Below are 21806 nucleotides of genomic sequence, written 5' to 3' on the forward strand. Positions count from 1 at the left end.
ATATATAGATCTGTGATCAATTTCAAATTGATTTTTATGTATGACATGAAGCAGTTCCCCACATGGATATGCAAGTCAAACAACAAAGGCTTTACCTTCCTCCTTGAAGTGCTTTGGCACCTTTGTAAAAATAAATAAATAAATAAATTAATTAATTAATTAATTAATGGCCATATAAACTAGGGTCCACTTTTAGGCTTTGTATTTTTGTGCCATTAATATATTATCCTCATGACAATGCTACTCTATGTTGACTTCGTAGTTTTATAATGAAGCTTAGAAAATATATTTCTTTCAACTTTTTAAATCATCATCTTGGTTATTCCTTGTATTTTTATAAAGTTTTAAAAAGCAATATTCATCAATTTTCATACAAAAACTTTGTTGAGATGAAAATTAGAACAACGTTAAATTTGTTGGTCAACCTGGGGACAATTAACATCTTAATATTAGTAAGTTTGCCAGCCTGTGGTCGTGGAGTTTCTCTAAGTTAAGTGCTTTAAAATGTATCTCTTGACAGCAGTGTGTGGTTTCAACTGTAGAAGCCATGCATAGCTTTTGTTAAAATAATTCCTACTTTATGGTTTTTATTTTCGAGTTTTGGGTCACCATTATAGATGAAATTACCTTATAAATTCTATTTTTTCAATTACTAGTAGTATATGGAAATAAAAGTGATTTTGTATATTGACATTATCAAATATTCTCAGTTACTAGAGATAGTAATTTTTACTAGAAGTGGTAATTATAAGTTGTGTAGAATTTCTCATTTTTAAAAAATTCACTTATCACTGTTTCACTCCCTGTATTCCCCTTCTCTCGTAGATTACAGCTCTGCCTTGCCTGGAATCTACTGTTTGAAGAGAGCTATTTCATGCACATTAGCTCAGTGTTTTAGGTATCTGTGGCAGAGGTCAAGTCCAGTGTCCCTGTCTCATGGCCAGACGTAATGCACCTTCATTACTGAAGGGGGTTTTCTGTGGACAGGGTTGATAGTTCATGGACAGGTTTTCTTCTCTGTTGTTCAGCATTTTATAGATGTTGTTCCATTGTTCCCAAAGAGAGGAAATCAATAATTCATATTTTTATGCTTACATTTAATATATCATTTCTCTGTGGCTGCTTTTAAGATTTTTTTCCCTTTATCGTTTGTTTTAATCTATATTCCATTTGCTTTTATACAGCTTGGGTTCTCTGTGTCTTGGACAATTTTGCATATGTATTTAAACAAGTTTGGGGAGTTTGGGACCATTATTTCTTTCAATATTTATCTTGCCTGGTCTCTTTCCTCCTTTGAGACGTGTATATGCATAAGCACTTAAGTCTGAGAATCACCTGGAGAAATACAGTTCAATAAAAAATTTAAAAAGCTAGGTGCCCATGCCCCTACTTGTAGCTTGACATTGGCCACCAGGCACAGATGGTTTGCATTTCTAATCATTTTTCTCCTTCTGTTATTCAGATTGAATAATTTGTATAAAATTGTCTTCAATTTACTGACAATTTTAAAACAATTCTTGGCCATCTCTTCATGCTGTTAGTTCTATTCACTGAATTTATTTCAGCTATTATGCTTTTCAGTTACAGAATTTCTGTTTAAAATAAAACCACTACTTGTCTAGTAAGATTCCTGATATTTTTATTCATCCTCTAATTCCAACATTTGGATAACTTTATGATCCATTTCTGTTTTTTTAAAATGTGAAGTCAGAAACACTTTCCTGTTTCTTCATATATCTAGTAATATTTACTATGCTCTGGACATTTTGGAGTATAAATTGTAGAGACTCTCTATTCTTTTTTAAAAAATATCTTTATTTTTATTTATTTATTTTTATGTGGTGCTGAGGGTTGAACCCAGGGCCTCACCAATGAGTTCATCCACTGAAAGGTCAAAGCCCTCATGATCCTATTACTTCCTCAGCCCCCACCTCTGCATGTTGCTGCACTGAGGGGAGAACTTTAAACACCCGGGCCTTCGGGGATATCCAGATCCAGACCATTACAGTGTGTTTTCCCCTCCAGTAAACTATGAGCTCCTGAGACAAGAACAGCATCTGGGTCAGTAGCAAGTGGCAGGTCATCAAAACAACACACAACAAACAAACAGAAACCCAAAGCTTGTTGATTTAAGTTGAGTGGGTAAGAAAAAAAAAAGAAAGAAAAAAAAAGTATATTTTACAATAAAATTAGGGAATGTTTTCTATTTGAAAAATATTAAGTCTGTCAACTTATTTTATACCATATACCAAAATAAATTCCATGTGGATTTAATACTTGAAAATTATTTTTAAAAAATTAAATATCTACTTTCATTTTCTACAAAGAAGCAAGATTTTTCAAAAACATGAAACAATGCCAAAAATTACACAAAAGCAATGGTTTTGATTAACATATAAAAGCTATATTTAAAAACTACCATTCAATAATTATTTGTTATTGATTTACATTGCTGAGGGTCTATTACGTGCCCAGCACAGGTATTTCTCTCTGGTGGTGTTTACATTTTAGTGGAGGAAAAACAGATCATGAACAAATAAAGAAGTTGATATACAGTTTTCAAGCATTTTGATATGGGCCACTGTAAGAAACACACACACACACACACACACACGTAACCAAATAAGAGATACTATTATGTATAAATTACCTCTTCAGAGAACTACTAAAATCCTAAAAAATTAGGAAATTATTACAAAAGAAACATAGAAGACATGAGAAATATTTCTGTTTTATAATAAAATCTATATTGGTTCGTCAGAACATCAAACATTCAAAACTCTACCCTGCTTCTTATTTCTTATTTTGTTTCATAAACACATAGGTAATATGTGTTTATAAAACAAAATTCAGAACTATTAAGCAGTTTACAGGGCATGGCAGACTCCCCTTCCATTCCCATTCCTCAACCATCTTACTTTTTCTAGAAGCAAACACTTCTGCCAATTTTCTATCAAAAACATTTTTAAAAATTCAGTACTAGTGAGAGTACAATGAAATAGTACTCTCATAAACTGAGAAAAAATTTAATCTTTTTGGAAAAAAATATTGAAATATATCAAGCCATAAAATATATAAAATATATATTATGACTTAATTTTGTACTCTTTTCAAAGGAAATAAATAAACAAGACAAATTTATGTGTATAGATAGACACCATGGTATAATTATGAGAAATTGGAAACAACTTAAATATCCAAAAATGCTTCCCTTACAGAATGGTATGCACATAAAACAAGGTATTATGCAATTATCTCTCACCAGGATAGCTCGAAGGATACAATCCTGAATGTCAGTGTAAAATATTTCATCAATGCAGTGACCATGTTTTTCAGGTTCACCAAAGCATCCCAGTTCCTAGAGCAATTCTGGTACTCTGCAGACATCCCATAAGTATGTTCTATAAATGAATTGCATTCAGAGAAGCCTGGGGCTGGGGATGCTGCTCAGTGATAGTGTTCTTGCCCGGCATGCACAGAACTCCAGGTCTGATCCCTAGCCCAGCAAAACCAAAACCAAACAAACAAGAGAAAAGCCTGGAAGCTGTGGGGTCAGCCAGGACCAATTTCAAAACTTGCCTGATCCTAAGAACCACTCAGAACTTATTAAGATACAAGACTTTCTGGCCACTCTCCGCAGATTTTAATTAGAAGATATGAAAGTCTGTATTTTATCAAATACCTCAAGGTTTGAGAGCCAGAGGAAATCAGTAAGCATTTAATGAAAAATCAGGACATACTTGAATATTAGAAAGTATATAGGACTTCTACAGGAATTGTTTTTATATACATGAATAATAACCAAGGGAAGATATTAGACAAGTGACAGGAAGTCTGGGAAACCAAAGAGATAGAAAATTTGTAATAGCCAGAGGCCACCACCATTTCTGGGACAGAGAGGGGAGATGGTATTGGCAGAAACCAGGCCCTAGAGTCACCTGGAAGAAATCATAACATCCACAGCCATCTTGAGCAGGGTCTGGAGCCACAAGGAGACTCCTCTACCGCTGGAGAAATTGCTCAAGCAGACAGGGGTTGTGGGCAAAACTCCTGGAGCTGACTCTCCCCCTCCTTCAGTGCTTCCAGAGGCCAGGCCCAGTCAGAGCCAGATGTCCCGGGAGCCGGATAATGAAGTCTGCAGGGTTCCAGGTTTCATCTCAGTGGGATACAGAGCAGAGCAAAAACAGGGCAAGAGTAGACATGAAGGCTAACAGGCTTGGTACCCGTGTTGTGAGTTAAGGCCTCATGTCACATCCTCATGAAAATACTGCAGAGGTCTAGACTGAAGAGGGTGAAGGTCAACTATTAATGTTATATTATTTTAAGAAAAGTATGCATTTAAATTCATATTAACTTCCACATTCCTCCACTCTGGGACAATTGTGGGTAACCAACTGTATTTCACCCTTTAAAGGATGTATGAGCTCTAAGTGAACTTGAATGCAGAGTCCAGAACCTACCTTGTGTGAGACAGTGGTCAGCTAAGAAATCGGGACATTATCTTTAGGCAGGATGAGGCCCAACAGAGCAGCATGATTGGCCAGCAATGCAAATGCGAATATTCTTAGATGCAGTGCGAAGGCCAGCACTCACAGTTAGCCGGTTTTGCAACAGGATTGTACATCCTTGGTATTTTCAGAGTGGGGTTGGGTGGGGGCAGAAACATGAGTAGAGTCACATAAAAAGAAAAAAAAGTATATTTTTATCTAGTGAGAAAAGAGGACACTTATTTCAAAGCTGTCACACCATGGGACTTAGTATTTTGTGGACATCACATACCTTGCCTAAGGAAAATAAGGAGTGAGATTAAAGCATTACTCTTGAGCTGAGATGGGCAACTATGTCACTAAGGTCCCTGCCCCACGTGACAGCTCTAAGCACCCAGGGAGGCTCTGCAGATCTGACTGTGGCCCAGTGTTTCCACCCCGTCTCCCGCTGCTCTCTGCCTAACATCCTGTGCTAGTTTTTGTGCTCATTTATTTTCCTATCTTTGTGCAGGTGTTTTTCTCTCCCTCCTGGAACACTCTCTACCCCCTACATGGCCTCCATCTTCTGGAATTTAAATTTTTACCACACCTCAGCCTCCTTTGATGTTTTAATCCTGCTCCCCATCCCCTTCCCTGGGCTTAGACCTCTGGGTGTACTGTCACTCATCTTCATGGGCTTCAGTGTACTTTAATTGTTTATATATTTTTCTTCCTCATGAGATGGTCATGGATAATTTTGCAACCTACCATTGCATGTCTATCCCTAGTGCTATGCTTGGCACCTGATAGGTGCTCAGTAAATATTTCATTGAGCAGATTTAAATGGGGGTAATAGTTAAAACTCTGAGAGAAAGTGAAATCTCTTAGAGAAAGAGAAATTTATATGATTTTCATGAATATTGTTATTTAAGAAGCAGACTAAATTCACAGATAAGTTTAAAAAGTTGGTTGTTTTATATTTTTTCTCAGAAAATATCTCTGATTATATTCCATTTTCCTCATCCATTCTTTCTTCTACTTCACAAGTAACAAGTCTTAACCTAATCAGGGGGTGATTCTTCTCATTCTTATTTAACTTCATGTTATTAACTGTTAAGTTCAATTATATGAGTTCATTCTTTCAGGGTCAAAAATGGTCATATATTGGCAATGTCTGTGGTTCAATCTAAAAAATAATGATTAAGAGCCAAGTCTTGCCCTTACATCTGCTACACAGCTCACACAGTCTGCATTTCTTGATGTGAGCAACTTTGATAGTTGAAAATGCAGCATGTGCATTTTATTAAAGACACTATGATTATCTGCGTGCAGCTTGATTTCTCTGGAGGTAATGAGACCTCAGCCCAGGGCACAATGCAAGCAAAGCCTGGCAGTAGGCTTTTGCATTCTGGAGCAAAGTGAACTCTATCACTACCTCCATGTTCACTCCTAACTTCCCACTGCATGACTCTTTCAAAGTTAAAATCATGCAACATCATTAAAATGTTAATATGTACCTTTGTGCCTATCCCACAATTGAATTTTCAAGTAGTTGATTACATTTCTCTCTGTGGGTTCAGGAAACCATTAGACTCACATTATCTAATTTATTGGACATATTTTGGTCCTTACAACTTTCCCATTAGTCATCCCTAAATACACTTAGCGCAGATGAATAAGGCAATGTTTGATGTGAATGAGCATCGCTTCCTAGAGAAAGAGCAGCCCAGGACTGCAGGATGGTGGGAAACCTAATGTCAGGGGCTCTGAGCGCAGTCCTCCGATGACGTCAGGAGAGTTTTACCTGTGGGTCACGTGAGTGTTGGTGTTAAGAAGTATTTCAGTGTTAATATGATTGTCAGTGTTCGTATTTTTTCTTATTGCTGATTCTTTAATTCTCTGTAACTTTTAAACTTAAAAGAATCCTTGAAACTAAATGTGCTGAAAATATCTTTTAAAAATAAGAAACACATTTAGATTCTGGTGCACAGCAAATTCCCTGTGAAGAAAAGTTCCAAATTTGTGACTCTATTTGCATTTCCATAAACACAGAGAATCTTTGTCTGTGCTTATTATGTGACAAATAACAGTGTTAGAAATGGGGTGTTTTAAGACTCTAGTTATGCATGTGCTCCCATTCTTACTGGTGCATTTACTTACAATGTGAGACAATATAAAACTTGTAATTGGGGTTCAAGAGCTTTTTTCCCCAAAACTGATATTTTAATGAATTTTAACCAACACTGACCTTGTTTAAAGTAAAGTATTAAGAGGTAAAAAACATGTCACTGCACCCTGGGAAGCAGCTTCTGAGATGGAAATGAGTATGCAAAATATTGAGGAGTGCCCAGAGATCAACCCCTGGAAAGGGAGGGAGCCAGCGCAGGCCAGGCAACCCTCCTGAGCTCTGCGGCTGACACAGATCCTTGGAGTTGCTCAAGTGTGCTAAAGGGAGTGTGCGATTCTCCCACCTCCCTCAGAGAGGCTCCAGTAGGCTTCAGGTTCTCACTCTCACATGGGAGTTCCAGGTCCAGGTGTGTCAAGGAAGGAGGAGCAGAAGTTCCGGAACTGAAAAGACTCTGTGGTCCCTCCACAGATGAGTGAGGGGGAGACACAGATATTGTACTTCAGGCCTGAAGGAGATACAGAGAGTCCATCAGACGGCGGCCAGCACACGTAGGTCTGGGGCTCACTCTAAGCATGTGTCTCTCTGGCTAGGTAAATACAAGTGAAAATTCATTAAAATTTCACAAAACCGTAACTTGAGTTTCTCACATTTCAGAGGCTCAGCAGCCACCAGTGACTGTTGTTGAGTTGCACGGCACAGGACATCTTGATCAGAAGTATTGGGATATTGGGAAATATCGGAATAAAAAAGAATAGCAAAAAGTTTTGTCAGATTCTCTGCTGTCCCATGCGGCATGTGACCCCGATGCTCAGAGGAGGTGTGCCTCCCTGAGGCTGCCAGCAGGTGCCTGCCCCAGCTGTTCATCCCCAGGGGCCACACTCTCCTCCCCTGAAACTGAGGGGACTCGCCCTCTGGTCTTTCTCCTTAATTCTGTTTTCATTTTCATTCACAAATGTTATTAATATGGTTCAGTGAACCATAAGTGGCATCTATAGCAACTGAAAAGCATTTCCATTCTCTTAAGGATGGGTCAGGAGATGAGGAAGTATTTGTATCCATTCCACTCGTTAAAGATACGGAAGATAATTAGTTGTTTTTATATTAAAATAGTGTCGATATATATACCCCGCCACATTAACACCCCTCCCCCAAAATGGAAAATGATAAAAATTATGACAGTGTGTGTATGTACTTTGCTATATTGTGAAGTAGAGCAAATGAAACATTTTAGAATTAGCCGACTCCCAAGCCACTCGTGTTTGATAATAAAACCCTGCTCGGTGGGGTGGCCTTCCCGTGTGTCACCTTCGGTAAGAGTTCAGTGCACATTGCTCTGGTGGCTTGAGTCACTGATTCCCCCACACCAGTCTCCTACGAGTGTCTGTCATGCAGACTGGGACTCTTATAGTGCTTCCCAAAGCTCTCCCAGGCTTGAAATCCTCGCCCCTGGTAGTACCCATTACTTTTTCTTCCTGGGGGTCTCAGCGGGCTGTCCCTGGCCATCACACAAACCCTCTGTGAAGCTGTGGACTTTGTTCATCCCCTGTTGGGTGTTCAAGGCCTAGATTGAAAGGTGGAGCTCAAGCAGATCTTCCCTTCGGCACGGCCTTTGGAGAGAGAGACACACATCCGTGGTCTCCTGGGTAAGGGAGCTGAACTAAATCACACACACACACGCACATGTTGCCTTTTTATACAACATGTTAGAGACTATACAACTGCACTCCGTAAAAGTCTGGCTCTTGCCCCACCTGGGGTGGGGGGCGGACACAGGAGAAGGATGCCATCCAGAGCGGGTATCCACAGGAGCCCTCAGTCCACAAGTTTGTGCTGCAGTCCCCAGACCATGATTCATTCCTTGGTTTTCTCGTCCATTCATTTATTGAAGCATATACATGACGAGCCATGGGCTAAGCTTACTGGGGCACTGACCAGAGGAGCAAAACCAAAAGTCCTTCAAATGAGAAGCAAATTATCCTGGGTGTTAATTTGATGTAGAGCCCAGCTAAGATAGGCTTGGGGTTGAGGTTAGACCAGGGCTAACCACTCCCACCCACAGGCAGACTGCTGAGTCCAGCATGCCTCAGGCAGCAGATGGAGCGGGGTGGTGAGAGGTCCTTCAAGTCCAGCCTGGTGCTCTCCCTTAGCCAGTGGCATGGACCTAGACCACAACTGTGTGCTACTCCAAGACAGGCAGAGCAGAGAAAGGATGGCAGGTGGCCTCCGCCTTCACGTGTCAGGGAGGTATGGCCAGTGAGTGAGTCCTTCCCTTACAAAGAGGAATCAGGTCATTCTCCTTGGACAAGGAAGAAGCCCTTATCTTGGTTGCTGGATCCAAGCAACATGAGAAGAGGTTTTAAAATTTCTTCTGTCTGCCCTTGAGATAGAAGATCTTTTAGGAGTGTTGCTGGGAGATCAGCAGGGCTGTGTGTGTGTGTGTGAATAAGACACGTAGTGTACCCAGTGTTGGAGGCGTGTGCCTAGCATGTCGCTGGAGTCTGTAAGTGCTAGCAGATTCTCTCCCCGTCCCCACTCGGCTATCTGATGAGTTTCTTGGGGAGCAGCCTGGTTCTGAGTAATGTGGGTGGGGTGTTAGCTGAATGGAATCAATGACTTTTACTATTGAGGGCTCCAGGTGCTTAGCACTGAACTAATTTAGTTTAAAAAAAGCAGTTGAAGTACAGAAATGTTTAGACTCAGAAGGGACCTTTGAGACCACAGAAATTCCCTCATCATTTTACCAGAGACCAGGTCCAGGGAGCCAGGACGATGGGGAGTCCAGCTTCCTGTTAAGGGGCTTCCCACGCTGCAGCACTCTTCCCTGGGGGCACTGTGTGGGCAGCATCTAGGTACATCAGTGTCCCCAAGACTCTCAAGTGGTGCATGCTGTTGGCTCCCAGATAATGTTTATTAAGCTAATTCACCAAATCCCATTCTTGGCTTTGGCAATAGTCGGCTAGCTTGTGGCTGTGTGGCTGTGGTGAACAGATCCAATTTGTGATGTGATCTTCTCTAGACTTCGTATAAAGGCTTTAATGTGGGATATGTAAAAAAGAATGAGAAGCTTTTAGCATCTTTTTTAAAAAATAAATATAGTATATATTTTTGAAGGTAAACCAGGGAGTAACTCACCACTTGTTACGTGTTGTGCTTTTATTTTAGGTAGAAGGAGTAATCAGAGGACGAACATCCAAGCCTGTGAAAGCCACCTCGAACAGCCCCAGAGAGCAAACCAAGGAAAGGTACCACTTCCCCAGCATTCTTCATTGTCATTCGTTAGTTAAAATGCAGCTCCTAAGGTGATACAATTATTTAAAGTTTAAAAACAATTTATACCATGAATGTTCATGTTTGTCCCCAAGTCCTTACACTCTGGATTTGTCGGGCTTGGGAACCCTAAAAACCCATGACTGCTGGCATTGACTGGACACAAGCTTGGGGCCAGGCACTTTTCTGGGTGCTCTCCCCACATCAACACATTTAACTCACAGGTTTACCTTTGCTGTACACAGGGGAAGCTGAGGGAGACAGAAATCACGAGCACCCTGGAGGTCATGCAGCCATGACCTACTGAGACAACTCTCGGGACCCCTGCTTGTACTGCTGCTCCCACTGCCTCTCTTTTATGATCCACTTGTCACCTGAGACTTCATGACTCTGAGGACTGCGTGGTATACAGTCCCTGTGACGGCCCTCCTGTCCATCTCCCCACTGTAGGTCATCTTTGGCCTTTGCTTCAATTCATCTCCCAGCTGGACTCTCCCTCTCTCTTGAGAATATTCTACATCCTTAGTGTTCCCCAAAGTTAGAAAGCCTCTCTGCCTCCCTTCGATTCCTAAGCGGGGATCCTGGCTCTGCCTCCCGGAACACTCGAGAGCAATGCCAACCTCCCTAGAACATGGCAGCCTGCAAAGCATTTCACGCAAGGCTCTCCCGTTTCTCAGTTCTCCTTTAGAATGAGGTCCCTGCTCTTCCAGCTCTCCTATTCTTGTGATTTTCAGACTCTTCCCATCCAGATGGTAAAATCTATTTTGAACCGAGGCAAACTATCTTTGTGACACAAATGTATATGCTAGAATTACCATCATAAAAATACCTGAACAAGAGCTATATTTATGTTTTGCATAATAAATTAGACACTTGTATATTCAAAGACAACTGTTGAAATTGAACTGTTGTAGAGATTTTTAAACATGGGATTTATTTGAACGACAGGTATGGAATTGAATTCCTACTGAAAAGTGGGTTGCTGTTTTTAACCACGGGAATCACTCATATTTCCCAACTTAGTGATTTCCATTGCAGATACAAGATTCCAGGGTATCATGGCTATTATGAATATTCACAGTGGCAATTAACCCCCAGCACCCTTGACACATATAAAGAGTCTGAATCTAATTTGTGAGGAATCACAGGGATGGGAAGCCAAATCATTGCAAACAGTTTGGAGCTGGTTTTCAGACCCCAGGAAAACTATCATTACCGTAATTACACTTGAGGATTGGAGGTATCTTAGCACAGTTGTATATAGTTGAATATTTGCAGAGTCTTTCCTTTTCATTTTCATTACTGAGAAGTGCTTCCCTCATAACCATACATAAAACATCTCTGTGAAGGTTGGTTGTTTGTGGGGCTCCCTAAACGTTGCACAATCTTGTTGCACTTTTTTGTTTTTTTGGTACCAGAGATTGAACTCAGGGGCACTCAGCCACTGAGCCACATCCCTGGCTCTATTTTGTATTTTATTTATTTAGAGACAGGGTTTCACTGAGTTGCTTAGTGCTTCACTGAGTTGCTTAGTGCCTCACTGTTGCTAAGGCTGGCTTTGAACTCGTGATGCTCCTGCCTCAGCCTCCCTAGGTGCTGGGATTATGGGTGCGTGCCACTGCGCCCAGCTTCTTTGTGCACCTTTTCACACTATGTTGTGCCCATCACATCTGGCTGGGCAACGCCATTAACCAAACGGCTGCCCGTGAAGCCTGTATGCAGGTGCAGAGAGGGCCGCAAGAGGCCTTGGCCCTCTCCTACTGGAGTGGCCTGTTTCCTACTGTGGAGGCACAGTGGGTGGAAAGGACCCATGGGGCAGGGTTCTGCTCGTCAAAACTGGAGGGTGACTTCTAGAGAACTCTTGTGGTCCCATGACACTTTAATGCCAAGGAAGAGGTGCAACTCCCCAAAACTGCAGGTATCTATTGAGTGGTGACCCTGTGTTACCTGGTGCTACACATTGTCTCATTGTCCTTGATCTTCAAAATAGCAATGCTAGTACATAATTAGTGAGGTTCAGAGAGGGTGAACTTGCCCAAGGTCATGCAGTTGGAGAGTGGCAGGACCAGGACTGTGAGACTTGGGCTGCCCACTTACTCTCAACTTGGCATCTTTTGGTGAACAAGAAGATCTTTATTCTAGAGTAATCAAAATTTTAACGTTTTCATGATTGGTGCTTTGTTTGTCTTCTTGTAGAAGTCCTGCCCTACCTTGAGGTCAGAAAGATGGTTCCTTGTGTTGTAAGGCCTTGTGGTTTTGCCTTTCATGTTTATGTATGATCGGTCAGGAACTGATTTTTGCTTAAAGTATGTCCTCCTAATTTTTCCAGTATGGACACCTTCCTGTCTCATTGTCTCTTATTAAAATTTATCCCTCTGAATTGGTCACCAAAGTCTCTCTGTGTCACAGATCTAGCATTCATGTGTGGATTGGTCTGATTGTTCTCTCTGTTCCACTTCCTTAAATTCCACAGCTTTATAATAAGTCTTTGTAAATGGTGAGAAACATCTTCTTCCCTTATTCTTCAAGAGCAAGTTGGCTATTCTTGGCCCTTTGCACTTCCATATAAATTTTAGAATCAACTTGCCAAGTTTCACACATGAATTACATTGTCTATTTTGCATTACTACAATGAGAAAACTGAAGCAAGATAACTTACAAACTGTATTGAGTTCATGGTTTTAAAGACTCAAGGTCATGATGCTGGCATCGGTTCTGCTCTGGCAAGAACCCTCCTGGCTGTGCCACATTGTGAGGTAGGCACATGTGTGAGGAAGCAACCACATTACCACACAGGAAGCCAGAGAGAATCAGACCTCAGATTCAGGCTGTTAAGACCATTTCTTCTCCTGAGAACTCACTGGAAGACCCGCATTCCAGTCTGTGTGCAGCATGCCCTCGTCACCTAAGGTCCTCCCCTAGGTTCCTTAAGCTCCCACATAGTCACACTGGAACCAGACTCCCAACCAGCCTGTGACAGGTAGGGGGACAAACCACATCCAGAGCATACCACATGCACACTCACTCTCTCATACACATGTACAGGGATTTATTTTGAATTGGAGGTATAGATCAATTTAGGGTGAAAAATTTTATAATATTAGTATCTGTCTTTTTCTAATTTGTATTTGATGTCACTCTAAAATTTTATAAATTTTTTTATAAGGGTACCCATGTTTTATTAATTTTTAGTTGTGTGAATTTTTTTTTTTTTTTTTGGCCAGGTAACCAGGGATTGAATTCAAGCCCTCAACCACTAAGCTACATCCCCAGCCCTATTTTGAATTCTATTTAGAGACAAGGTCTCACTGAGTTGCTTAGTGCCTTGCTGTTTCTGAGGTTGGTTTTGAACTCGCAATCCTCCTGCCTCAGCATCCCAAGCCATTGGGATTATAGGCATGCACCACTGCACCTGGTGGTGTATGATATTTTTGATACCGGTATAAATACATTTTATTTTATTTATTGCATGTTGCTAGTATGTAGACTCATAATTTGATTTCTTTATTGCTTTGTTTGTTATGTGATAAAATACACATAACATCAAACTGACTGTTTTAACCACTGAAAGTGTAAATTCAATTATACTTATTTTGGTCAAAATTTTGTGTAGTCATCAGCACTATGTAATTCACTTTTATGTTTGATTTAGTATCCAACAATTTATCTCTCTTACTATTTCATTAATTCATCTGAGGGTTCTTTTAGATTTTCTATATACCCATAAAGATGATCCCTTTCTTTCTTCCCAATCATGTTCCCTTTTATTTTTCGTGCCTTATCACATAGGAAAAGATCCCATAATAATGTTAAATAGAAAACTTATTTCCAGCACCTTAGTCTTATTGCCAGTTCCTGAGGGGAACTTTTGTCATTTTATTACTAAGTCTAATATAGTTGAAAGTTAGTAAAAGTGGTTTTATGATCCATGCTTTCATTTGCTATTATCAGAAGGTTTTGTGTTTTTCTATTTCCATTCTTATTTCTTCTCCTTCTCATGCAAAGTGCCCTTTGCCCTGAGATTATTATTTTTGCTACGAGTTGTCCTATTCAGGATAGTAGTTCTCTGGGAAGCCTTCAACCAACCCAACTTTTGTACCTGACTTGCATTAGTTAGGTTGTTGTGGCTACAGGTAACGGAATATGTAAGATGGATTTTAAAATTTAAGGTGTTTAATTACCCCAAATTACATCTCCTGTGGAAGTGGGTGGTCTTGTGGGTGGTTCAGTCACTGGGCAATCAAGGCCCACCCAGTTTAGCCTTTCCATTCATGCTGCAGAGGAATCCTGCAGCTTCAGTGGCAAATCCTCTCATCAGCAACCTCCAGGGGCAGGTGCCCGGGGGGGAAGCAATGGTAGGCAAAGTTGTGGCCCTTCAAGATGGACCTGTCCTAATACCCAGAGCCTGCGAATAGGAAATCTTATGTGTCCAGGGGAAATTAAGGTGGCAGAAGGTACCAGATGACCTGACAGTAGGGAGAGTGCCCTGGAGGATGCAGTAGGCCCAGTGTAACCACATGGTCCCTTATCAGTGAAAGAGGGGAGGCAGGAGAGCCAGAGCCAGAGAGACGAGCATGAGGCCGACTCGACTTTTTATGCGCACTTCTGCTTTGAAGATGGAAGGGGTCCCGAGCCGGGGAAGGTGGGCAGCCTCTAGAACTGGTCCAGGAGGCAGTTGAGCCCTAGAACCTCCACAAAGAAGGCCATCCTAGAACCTTGACTTTAGCCCAGGGAGACCCATGTCAGACTTCTGACCGACGTGACTAAGAAAATACATGCATATTGTTTTAAGCCTATGAGTTGTGGTAGTTTCTTTGTATACGTGTTCCAACAAAATTTGGGGGGCTCTAGAATTTCATTTGATTTTTACATAATAAATATTCCTTTTTAAAAATTTTCAACTTTTTTTTTAATAAAAGACAATCAGTTAAATTTTACTTTCCTTTTTAATTAACACATTCTTAGTAATTGTATACTTTTGTGAGTGCACTGTGATATTCAGTCTGTGTGTGCAGTCTGTACCGAGAGGATCAGGACAGGCTCCTGGTCAGCAGATATGCATCCCCAAGCACTGGTATGGGGCGGGGGGGTTTAGTCAGCTTTTCCACTGCTGTGACTAAAAGACCTGACAAGAACAATTTTAAGGAGGCAGCCTTCAGGGGCTCTGAGTCTGCTGTTCTTTGCCTGGCCTCCCACACTTACTTTGAAGTCTCAGTGGAAGCCTCCATGAATCCCCAACTCCAGCTTTCTATATTCCTGAAGAACCAGCACCTCATGGTTGATGCCAAAGTTTGCCACCATCTCCAGCAGTAGCTAAGCCTCTTGGGACCATGGCTGCAGCCTCTGAGTGCCCAAGGAGAAGCTCACCACGGTGTGGCCTTGCTATTGAAGCAGTATGCTCCTTGGTCTCTTCTCAAAGCTATTTTTACTTTTACAACTTGGAACCTGAGCTGCCATCAAAGCCATCTTTCCTATTGTTTTTGTGAAAAGCACTTAGCATTTCTTTCGTTTCTGTAATCTCTTCAACAACCACGTCTTCCTTAGTCACAGGTTTACATGCAATTTTTTTTGGCCAAATTGCAAGTTTTTCAAAATTTCTGCTCTGCTTTCTGCTCCTGATTATAACAAACTTAACAAAGAGCCGCCAGCAATATCCATGCTACCACCTGAATAGCATGTTGCCTTGAAATTTTCTCCACAAGATAAATTAGCCCTTACCTGTAAATTCAGCCTCATAGAAAGTCTCAGAACATGGGCAAAATGCAGAGAAGTTCTTCGCAGGAATATAACATGAATCACCTCTATTCCATCTCCAACAGTGTCCTCCTCCTCCTCTGACACTCCAGGAGCCCAGCCTTTACTGTGGACAGTCCTACTGGCACTCTAATCCTCTGAGCAGTTTCATAGCTGTACAGGTCAGAGACCTCCACACAATGGAGGCAGCATGAAGACTCCCTCTTCAAATCCCTATTCTTGTGATCACGCCAGAAATATTTCAGACATGTTGTTCAGAATAACAAGATTGAGTTTATTAGAAGAGATAGGAAAGGGGAGAAGAGGACAGTCCCAAGGGAGAGAGTGGTCCTCTCAGAGACGACAGGGCTGCTGGCATCCCTCTCCTGCCCTCCCAGTTTTATGGGGGGGGCGGGCAGGGGCCCAGTGTAGTTCTCCGAGAGTCCCACCCAGGTCCATGTTGACCTCTGACTGAGCAAAGGTACTGCATGGACTGCCTCCAAGAGAGGATGGTGTGGTGGTCACAGAATTGGGAATTTTAAGAAAATTGAGTCCCCCTGGTTTTGCTTCAATTTCCTGCCCCTTCAATCAGTTTATTACCCTTTGAATAACCTCCAGTAAGTCTATTTGTTAGGGTCTTGATGTTTTAGTTGCCAGGGTGATTGGGAGTTGTGACACAGTTTCAGGGATAGGGGAGGGTCCAGGCCACCCGGTAGTGTGTGACATGACCTTGAAACAATGGTTTTTCTTAAGGGGATGCAGCTATGACTGGGGGAGGTCGTAACATTTCAGGACCCGTCTTCCAGGTGCTCACCTGTCGTATGAGGCTCCTTGGGGTTTTCAATCCCTTTTACTGTCTTTTCTTTGCTCACCCATTCATGGCTGACTAGCAACCTGTTAAAGAAGTCACTGAATTCCACAGCGCACAGGCATCTGGGAAGAAGCTGTGTCCAGGGGCTGCCCGTGCTCCAGCCACGTAGGTGGAGCAGCCATTCCCCTTTTCTGCTCGACTGCATCCTTGGGCATCTTTCAGGGCACCTTCGGATCCCACCCCTTCCACCTCCTCAGAGAACGCACAGCCCATTTGTGACTTCTCCCTTCTCCTGTGGAACAATGGTGTATAGTGTGCAATTGGAGGTTTTAAAAGACACTAGTTTATATACTTTGACTACTTTGTACTTTCCTCAGCAGATCCACATGTATTTGTGAATATGCTTAAAGGGATTAAAAACTCAGATGCCCGTAAGAGCTTAGCAGAGCACGAGCATGAGGGGGAGGGGTGAAAGGTGAACCTGACCTTCTTCCCAACAGAAGGCTTCTGCTGGGTGGATTGAGTCTAGGAGCACGAGTGTGGAGCTCTCACATAGGACTGACTGTTACTTTCTTCAGTTTGGAGAGCATTTATTACCTAATTTCATTATTCCTCCAGTAGAACAGTAACAGTTTTCGCTTACTCAGCACGTACTTACGTAATACACCTGTATGTTAGGGGTACAAGATGAACAAGAGAAAACCTTGCTCAAAGGTGTCAGTCTGCAGGAAGGCAGGCCATCACGAGACAGTAATGTGATTCTACAGCAAATTCTGTGTTAGAGCAAAATGAGGTACTACCAGGGACCTTGTCTCTCTGCACGACTGGATTCCCTGGTACCTGCCATAGTGGTGCTTAACATATACCACCTGTTGAATGAATAAATGAATGGGCTAGTGACTCCAAAATAATTTGGCTAAGTATCAAAAACCACTAGGGAGACTTTATAAAAATACTTATCATTGGGCCCAACTCTAGGCCTATTGACTAACAATTGCCAGGAAAGTGACCCAGGTCAGTTTCTTCTATGACAATGACTTTGGGAATCACTGGGTAGTGCAGGTTCTTCCTGGTTCTGATTCATTTGTGCTATTGCTGAGAGAACTGGGTGGACACAGCAGGAGCAGGTTCTCATGGGAGAGGAGGTTAGTGGACTATTTGTTGTGCAACTGAACCTCAGTCCAAATGCCCCTGCTAAAGCCCGACAGGCTGGATTGTGAAAGGCAGCAAGCTCTGGCAACCTGACTGGCTACATTTAGGAGTGAGACCTGTTGGATCCTGGCGGTGGGACTCTGCCAGGTGTCTATCACTTCAACCATCAAAAATCCTTAGGTAAGCAGAGCCTCCCAGGTGACCCCTCCTTCAGATACCTGTGCACCAGCACAGCTCTGCAATGCCTCTGAGCACTTTATTTCTTATGGGCCAGAACTGTGCTTCCACAAGGCCCTATGCTACTCAAAGCCGAGGACAGTATCTTGTTTTCATCCATGTGCTACATAGATATCGAAACTTGCTAATGTTTGCTGAAAAATAAGTTGATTCTGTTCAAAACTTGATTATAAATGGTGTGATATTAATTTCCCTTTGCCTTTTTTGTTGTAGAAGCAAGCAAGCTGAGAAACTAGAAGTAGATCCTAGCAAGCATTCCTACCCTGATGTGACTACCATAGTTCAAGAGAAAAGCCACAGGCCCAGAAGACTGGCATCTGAACACAAAGTCATGCCAAGTGAGGAAGACGCATACTTTGAAGATAACCCTGAAGTGCCTCCACTGATTTGAGACATCAGGCTGCACTGTCATTGGCTATGACATGCCACGCCCCCTTTGCTCAGGGCAGAGAGTCAATGGTCGTCATTTATGGGGTAAACACAGAACTACCTTTCATTTTGCCACTCCTGTGTTTCAACTCCTACTTTGTACAGTAGTATTCTTAAGCAAGTTTGAAATTAAAATGAATATCTTTAATATGCTGTAACTTATTCTTTGTCTATAATAAAGGACTGTCTAGTGAAAAATTAAGTGAAAAGATAGGATTATTACATAAAATATTGATAATAAGTCACCAAGTACCTGCTTATGCAATAGTCCTAGGTGTAAGGACTGACTATTAGATTGGTACTTCACCAAACCGGCCAAGCTCAGAAGTTAGAGCTGTAATTTAGACCCAATTAGAATGCTTTAAAGCAGTTTTAAACAGTGTTTCACTATCTCTTCTCCTGACATGTCTGCTTTCTCCAGTGGCTCCGTGACAGGGCAGGAATGTGAGTTCTGACATTAGATGCCCTGTATCGGGGTTCCAGCCGAGTCACTCTGTGAAGACCTTCAACAAGTTCTCCCATCCCCCAGCCTAGTGGCTTCATCTGGGACCAGCGGTGGTGATGCTCGTCCCGTAGGGTGTCTCAAGATCGGCACCTAGTCCAGCGCCTCCCGTGCGCGGAGCCCTGCTCCTCCTCCTGCCCCCTCCTCCCCTGCTTGCTTGATGACTTTTCTCTCATTTCCTTTTTCTTCACCTTCTTCCTCCCCATCATCCCTTCTTGCTCTACTTCCTTCTTATTGGATGTCTTTACTTCTTCTCTGTCGAGAACACTATGGACACACATTCATCATAAACCACAGGGGAAATTGCTCCAGCCATAATACAGCAACAACTAAAATCAGATTTCCCCCAAACAGCCATTCAACAGGCGCTTCCTGAGTCTGTCTTGAGCAGTGCAGCTGTTCACGTGGGACTCCTCAGTGCTGCAGCTTGGGTGCAGTCCGAGGGTGTCCTCCCAAGGTTGATGCACTGGGAGCCGGATTCCATGTGGCAGTATTGGAAGGTAGTAGGACCTTTAAACAGGAGGGCCTAGTGGGAGGCCCTTAGGTCATTGGAACTGCTGCCCTCAGAAGGGAGTACTGTCTCCTGGAGTGAGTTCTCACAAGAGCAAGTAGTTCTAAAACCCTGAGCCTGACCCCTAGCTATCTGGCTACCTTCCTCACACTTGTGTTCCTATCATCACGTGACCCCATCCAGTGTGAGGCCAAACTACTGGGTTGTCTGATCCTGGACTTTGAGCCTCCAAACTGTGAGCTAAATAAACCTCTTTTCTTCACAAAGTCAGCATGCCTCAGGTGTTTGCTTACAATAGTGCAGAACAACTAATACAAGGGCAAAACTGTAGCCAAGTATATAAACAACCTCATGTCAAGTGGTGATGAGAGATGCAAGGAGAGTGAGCAGGGCAAGGCATTCAGGGCAGTTGGGTTCTTTTTTAGATAAGGCCTCTCTCTCAGAGAAAGGCTTCTGATAGGCTCTGTTAATAACTTATCAGAGAACCAAAATGCATCAGACGGAAAACCGAACCACTGGGAACGTGATGGGATTGAGGGGTTGGTTACAGGAATGCGGTTGTCACAGGTGTGGGAGGAGCTGGGAGTGAGTGGGGAACTGGGGGAAGATACCTAGTGTAGGTGACGATCGGAGCTTGCGGAACCTGAGCTGCTGAAGAGGACAGTGTCCAGGGACTTCAGGAAGATCCGTGGAAACTTGCCTGGGTTTGGCTGCTGCCTGTGGGATGCCTGGCCACACTCCCCGGGTTGGGATGGGGATCAGCATAGCTCTCCTTGGGCAGCTGGTCACGTGATTGCAGCTGGGGACTGGTGCATGGTTTCCTTCTTTCTCTACCTTCTCCGTTATTTTTCTCTCCCCAAGCACTTTAGCTGGTGATCGTTCTGGCCAGGTGGGGCCACCAACCTTCATTCCTGCAGTTTCTAGGCCACTGTCAATCTCACCTACATTGTGTTACTTAGTTTCCATGTAGGGTCACCTTGGAACTTGTAAGTACTAAGAAATGCCCCAGGAACCACCTGAATCTCACTATATTCCTCCTGTGCTCCCCGCACCCTCTGTGGGCAGCAGTCTTTCCATTTCCTGTGACGGCCCAGCTGCCCAGCCAGTACACTGCGTTGTTCTTGTCCTGTTGGCTCGCTGGACATGACTCCAAAGGGGCCTGACGTTGGAACTTGCAGCTAGAAGACCGCTGTCACATTCTCTGTTGTGCACTCTTCCCTCTGGAACCAACATGCCCCCACACCAGCATGGCCCAGAGTTGCAGGAACAGGGATTTCAGTCAATGGCCCTGCAGTGCTCCTGCTGACAGCACCAACATTCAGCCATTGTCCACATCCAGGCCAGTCAAGCCTTCCGACCACTGCATCCTGACCTGTATTTGACTACAACGGAAGTGACTCCAAGAAAAAACTGCTGAGGTTTCCTAAAATCTAACCCACAAACAGCAGAATGCAAGATTTACATTAGTCTTCTAAATTTGGGAGCAATTTCTTTTGAAGCAACGGCAACAAGAGCAGGTTTGGGAGCTGGGAGTGGAGTGCTTACCTAGGACAAGCTTGAGACCAGTGGCCCAGGCTTGGGACCAAGGAATGGCCAAGCTGGAGAGACCTGGAGGAGGCTCATGCGCTTGGATGTCCAAAGGGAGAGGTGTTACTTTTCTGAGGCCCACCTCCATTTGGGGGTTCCTACTTTGTAACCCAAATTCACTGAGAGGCTCTTCAAGGGTCCCCTAGGGCAGCTCTGAAGAATGTTTCCTGAAGTTGATGACTCACAGGTTGGTGCTTGATTCATGCCAGGAAAATTAGTCTGGAAGGCCAGAGAAGGACCGCGAAGAGTGTTCAGCCTTAGGGGAGAGTGCGCAGGTTGGGACCGTGACTCTTGAATCTGGGTTTCTGCTCTTTCCAGATTCTTCCTGTGTACCCTCCTGCCTCTTTCCCTCTGATGGTTACTCAGTTTCTTATTTCCAGAAGGCTCCTCTGCTGGTGCCTCCCACATCAGCACCAGAAGGCACAGGAAGGGCCTTCAGTCCTCCTACCTGTGCCCAGGAAAAAGAAAACCTCACCAGGTGTGATGGCCGGACACGCTCCAGCCTGGGCACCTTCCCTCTGTTTTCTTCCAGGCTCTTCCTGAGCTGGCCTGTCTTTGTCACTGTCCACCACATCCCCACTGTCCCCAGCACAGCTGTTCACAGCTCTGCATTCTGCTCCCAGCTACCATGACAAGCCTGCTGGCAGCGGGGCCCCCTCCATGTGAGTGGTCTCTAAAGGTCAAGAGGAGACAACTGACAGTGACCACTGGTGGGGGCTTGAGCAGGCTCAAGACTCCAGGCCTGAGCGCAAGGGTGCCGTTCATTCACGGGAAGGCTGCCCTCCGCTTAACAGCTGGGGCTGCACCATGCAGCGTGTGTCTGTCACCATCTGCAATCTGTCACAGCCTGCCTGACACATTGGGATGGAACGTGCTCCCCATCTCCTGTTGCTGCTCGCCAGGCCAGTGGGTCTGCCGCTCTGTAGCAGACCTTAGCTAAAGTGAGCTGTTCCTTCACACGTCCGCCCCTTAATTGTTCTTCC

The 21806-nt window shown here is 43.4% G+C and overlaps 1 protein-coding gene across 1 annotated transcript in view; it reads left to right on the forward strand.

Annotated features, from left to right (window-relative positions):
- Dnaaf11 (dynein axonemal assembly factor 11) overlaps positions 1–19441 on the forward strand; it is an 86184-nt gene extending 66743 nt beyond the window's left edge. The window contains exons 11-12 of the mRNA XM_046449262.2: positions 9757–9836; positions 18008–19441. Of these exons, the coding sequence (XP_046305218.1) occupies positions 9757–9836; positions 18008–18185 (258 nt within the window). The 3' untranslated portion in view covers positions 18186–19441. The remainder of the gene's footprint in view (positions 1–9756; positions 9837–18007) is intronic.
- The last annotated feature ends 2365 nt before the right edge of the window (positions 19442–21806 follow it).

The sequence above is a fragment of the Marmota monax genome, unplaced genomic scaffold, assembly GCF_021218885.2.
Source record: "Marmota monax isolate L192 unplaced genomic scaffold, Marmota_monax_Labrador192_F-V1.1 WCK01_AAM20220418_F8-fsc00073, whole genome shotgun sequence".
NCBI classification, from domain to species: Eukaryota; Metazoa; Chordata; class Mammalia; order Rodentia; family Sciuridae; genus Marmota; species Marmota monax.